The following is a 4,493-nucleotide window of genomic DNA, read 5'->3' on the forward strand; positions in this document are numbered from 1 at the left end:
TATTAGTCAATGAGTTTGGTGCTGATCCTAATGCTAAAGCATATCATGGAGTAAGGGGCTTACATTTAGCAGCTCACAGTGGTCACCTTAATGTTGTGCAGTTCTTATCTGATCTTCCAGGCATTGATCCTGATGTTACTGATGATCGTGATTGCTCTCCTTTATTCTATGCTTGTGATGAAGGTCACTTGGATATAGTCAAGTTCCTTGTTGAGCAAAAACACTGCTCTGTGACACGTCAGAGTAACCTTGGTATCACACCTTTTGAAATAGCAATGTTTAAACGAAGAGATAAAGTTGTTGAGTACCTAAAGGCAAAAATTCCTGAGCTTGGAAAACGTGTTAATGTTATAGAAAAGGGTCACCAATGGATGATGAATGCAAGGGATAAGTTTCCTCAGAGTATAAAATTAAGATCACTAGCCATTGAAGATGACATTGATGAAGTGAAGAAGATACTAGAGAGTTTAAGCATTGCAGAGAGAAAGAAGGCTATACACACTAGAGGCCCTCAACAAGAGTCTGTACTTCACAATGCAGCTTTAGCTGGGAGCATTAAGGTTTCTCGTTATCTGATACAAGAATGTCAGAGTGATTTAAGTTTTAAGGATTCTGATGGCCATACTCCAATTCATAATGCAGCTCATGATGGGCACACAGAAATACTGAAACTAATGGCTCAGCAACCTGGAGTTGACATGGATCCGATAGACGTCACTTCTAGAACACCACTTCACTATGCCGGACAGAATGGACACTTTGAAGCAGTTAAGTTTTTAGTAGCTGAATGTAAATGTGATCCAATGAAGAAAGACAAAAAGAGTGTTACTCCATTGCAATTAATGGTGTCGAATGGACACTTTGAAATTGTAAAATACCTTGATGAAAACTGTGAACTTAATTTTGATCACTGTGATGTAAATGGGCGTACTCCTCTCCATTATGCATGTCAGAATGGGCACACTGATATGGTTAAGTTTTTAGTGTCTCAGAAATCCTGCAACATTAATTTGGAAGATAACTCAAAGATAACTCCCACTAATATCTCAGTAGAGGCAGGACATTTTGATATAGTAGAATACTTATCTAGCTGTGAAGGGGTTGATTTCAATCACTGCGATAAGCACCAGAGAATCCCGCTGCACTATGCTTGTCAAAATGGTCACTTTAAAATTGTTTGCCTTCTTGTGGAAAAGTTCAATTCTGACCCAATGAAAAAAGATAAAAATGGCATAACACCTTTCCAATTATCCGGGCAAAAAGGAAATTTTAAACTTGTTAAGTATCTGTCTGGTCAGCCAAATAGTAACCCGCACATTTGTGATCAGTATGGACGCTCAATCCTTCATTATGCATGTCAAGATGGTTGCACTGACGTTGTCAAGCTTCTTGTGGATGATCATGATGCTGACTGTAATTTGGAAGACAGAAAAAGAGTAACTCCATTCCAGTTAGCTGCAGAGTGTGGTCATTTTGATATTGTCAAGCACTTGATTTCCAATCCCCGAACTGATCCACATCATACAGATAATAGTGGTCGCACTGCTTTACATGGAGCCAGTCAAAATGGACACACTGATATTGTTAAGATACTAGTTAATGAATGCCAGGTCAACTTTAACCAAAAAGACACCGCTTTTGGTGTGAGCTGCTTGCAACTTGCTGCTGGAAATGGAAACCTTGATATATTAAAATTTTTTGCTTCATTTGGTAACTGTGACATGTCTATTTCCTCAACAAATGGAAGGACACCACTTCATCAAAGTGCACAGAATGGTCACTTTGAGGTAGTTAAGTATTTAGTGAATGAGCATCACTGTGATCCAACAATTAAAGATTTAAGTGGTGTCACACCTGTACATTCAGCCGCTTTTACTGGACGATATGATATAGTGGAGTTCTTTTCAACCATACCTGGTGTTTCACTTGATGTTCCTGATGAAGATGGAAGAACTCCATTGCACTGCTCAGTACAAGAGGGACACGTCAAGCTTGTGAAGTTTCTCGTTGCCAAAGGATCAAATCCTTGCACAAAAGATTTTAAAGTAGGAGTTACTCCAGTCCACCTAGCTGCTTTTAATGGCCACACCGATTTAATAAAATACTTTGGATCCATAGCAAACACAGATTTGGATGTCATAGACAAGTTTGGACGCTCTCCACTTCATTGTGCATGCCAGAATGGTCATCGTGAGATTGTTCAATTTTTACTACAGAAAAATTGCAAAGCAGACCGTGCTGATGAGAATGGTGTAACTCCACAAATGTTAGCTATTAGAAGTCCAGAAATTCTTCAACTTTTGATAGGAAAAGAAGGAGAAGACCCTTTAAATGTAAGTATGTTTTGAGTGCTGGGTTATTCATTAGAGCTTTATTTTAATTACTTAATCAAGAGTCTTTATATGGGTATTTTCAATTACCGTTAGCAAATAATAAATTAACATAAAATTGCAAACTATAAGTTATTCTCTAGTTTATAAGTATATCTTTCAGTGTTATAGGTACACATGTACTAGCTTTTTTCTATTTTTAGTTCCTGAATCAAGGAGTAGGTTTACCTGGACCAGATGAACTCAATTTTCCTCCACCTGATGAGTTACTGGAAGCTCTGAGACAGCTGAACTTCAGTGACAATGAAAACAGAAACAGGTTTGGCAGTAATTAGTTTTACTTGATTTAAATGAAAATTTGTTTCATCCTGAATTCTAACAAAGCATGTTAAATGAGCTAAAAAGCTAGCTTCATATAAATTGACAAGCCTTTCAACTTTAAAAATTTATAATAAATTTGAATTTAATCAGAATCAGCTCAAACCTTCTACACAACATAAGAACATGTATACATACATGTATGTATCAGAAAAATTATAAAAATGAGGAGTTCTTTTTGGTGACATTCTGCCCAAAGGACTTTTATCCAATTTTGGGGCAACTTTTTAAAAATCCAAATTTGCTTAAACTTTTTACACAACACAAGGATGTGTATATGTATGTATCTGAAAAGCAACACAAAAATAGAAATTTTTTAAGTCATTTTTGGCGAAATTTTGCCAATAATCTTACATGTAGTACAGGGACTTTAGCCTGATTTTTGAGCAACTTTTAAAATTTGTAAAATTATTCTTTGGAATCATCTTAAACCTATACAACATAAGAACATGTATTATTAAAGTGGAGAATCCTCTCCTAGTCTTTTTCTTGAAATTTCGTAAAAGACCCTGTACTATGCAAAAGCTGTGGAAGCCATATTGTTTTGGGATGAACCTACTTATGCTACCGTCTTATTAATAGTATTATAGGGACTTTTGTCCGATTTTGGAGCAACTTCAAAAAATTTGTAAAAAATCCATTTTTGGTCAGAATTAGCTCAAACTTTCTACACAACATAAAACATGTATATATAATGTACCTGTATCATAAAAATTATAGAAATGGAGAATTCTTTTCTAATAATTTTTGTGAAATTTTGCCAAAGGCCCTGTACTATAATACAGGAACTTTGGCCTGATTTAAAATTTTTTATTAATTTAAGTTAATTTTGTTATAAGCAGTTCAAACTTGCTACAAAGCATAAGAACATGTATGTATGTATATTAGAAAAAATATGAAAATGGTGAATTCTTTCTCTTTCAATGTTGGCGGAATTTGGCGCAAGACCGTGTACTATAATAAATGTACTTATACCCAATTTTTGAGCAAACTTTAAAAATGAATAAAAACCACTTTTTGATTGGAATTAGTTCAGACTTTCTACACAACATAAGAGTATGAGAAAACGTGATAGGAATTCTATCCTACCATGCTTAATAAATTTGGCAAAGTACAAGTACAGGATTTCATGATGTTGCTCAAAAATTGAGCTGAGCATTATGCTAAAATCCTGTGAGAAATCCTGATTTTATTGCATCCAAAATTACCATTACACTTCGTATTCAGCTAATAACTCGACATATGTACATGTTGCTTATGGTTGACATGAATTTTCATTTGACTTTATAATATAAATATAACATGATCCTTTGCAAAAGGAGACATAATAGTAACCTATAATTTTGCTTTCAAATGATTTTTTATTTGTCATATTTTTATTCTTACAGGAATAGAAACCAAAGAAACAATGAAAATAATTGTACAATTCAGTGATACTTTGCGTATGGCTGTATATTATTATTGCTATTGTACATGTATTCTGTATACTTTTTGTGACTTTATTCTATGCTGCTTTTACCTGTTTTGACATTAGTAGTAATATGTATTTCTATAATGTAGCTAAGCTGTCATTTAAACCTCATTTTTGTAATGATTTTTATTGTAAAGTTATGTTAAGAATATGCCATCTATGTCTAGGAGCCACATCACTAATCTGCATTCTACCAGTTGCCTGTAGCAAGTTATATTTTGTGAAACTTTTGAAATATACTAGTTCTATTATGTAAGTGTAGCATCGTTCAATGCAGTTATTATTCTCTAGTTACAACATTCTTTTGTATAGAA

The 4,493-nt window shown here is 34.3% G+C and overlaps 1 protein-coding gene across 1 annotated transcript; it reads left to right on the plus strand.

Annotated features, from left to right (window-relative positions):
• Positions 1-5: 5 nt before the first annotated feature.
• LOC100632012 (serine/threonine-protein phosphatase 6 regulatory ankyrin repeat subunit A-like) lies at positions 6-4,328 on the plus strand (the record flags this gene model as incomplete). Its single annotated transcript, XM_003390888.2, has 3 exons — positions 6-2,333; positions 2,534-2,649; positions 4,097-4,328. Coding segments are annotated over 3 exons (2,490 nt in total), but the record flags the coding sequence as incomplete, so codon positions are not given.
• Between the last annotated feature and the right edge of the window lie 165 nt (positions 4,329-4,493).

This window comes from Amphimedon queenslandica, unplaced genomic scaffold (assembly GCF_000090795.2).
Source record: "Amphimedon queenslandica unplaced genomic scaffold, v1.1 AMPQUscaffold_11574, whole genome shotgun sequence".
Classification (NCBI taxonomy): Eukaryota; Metazoa; Porifera; class Demospongiae; order Haplosclerida; family Niphatidae; genus Amphimedon; species Amphimedon queenslandica.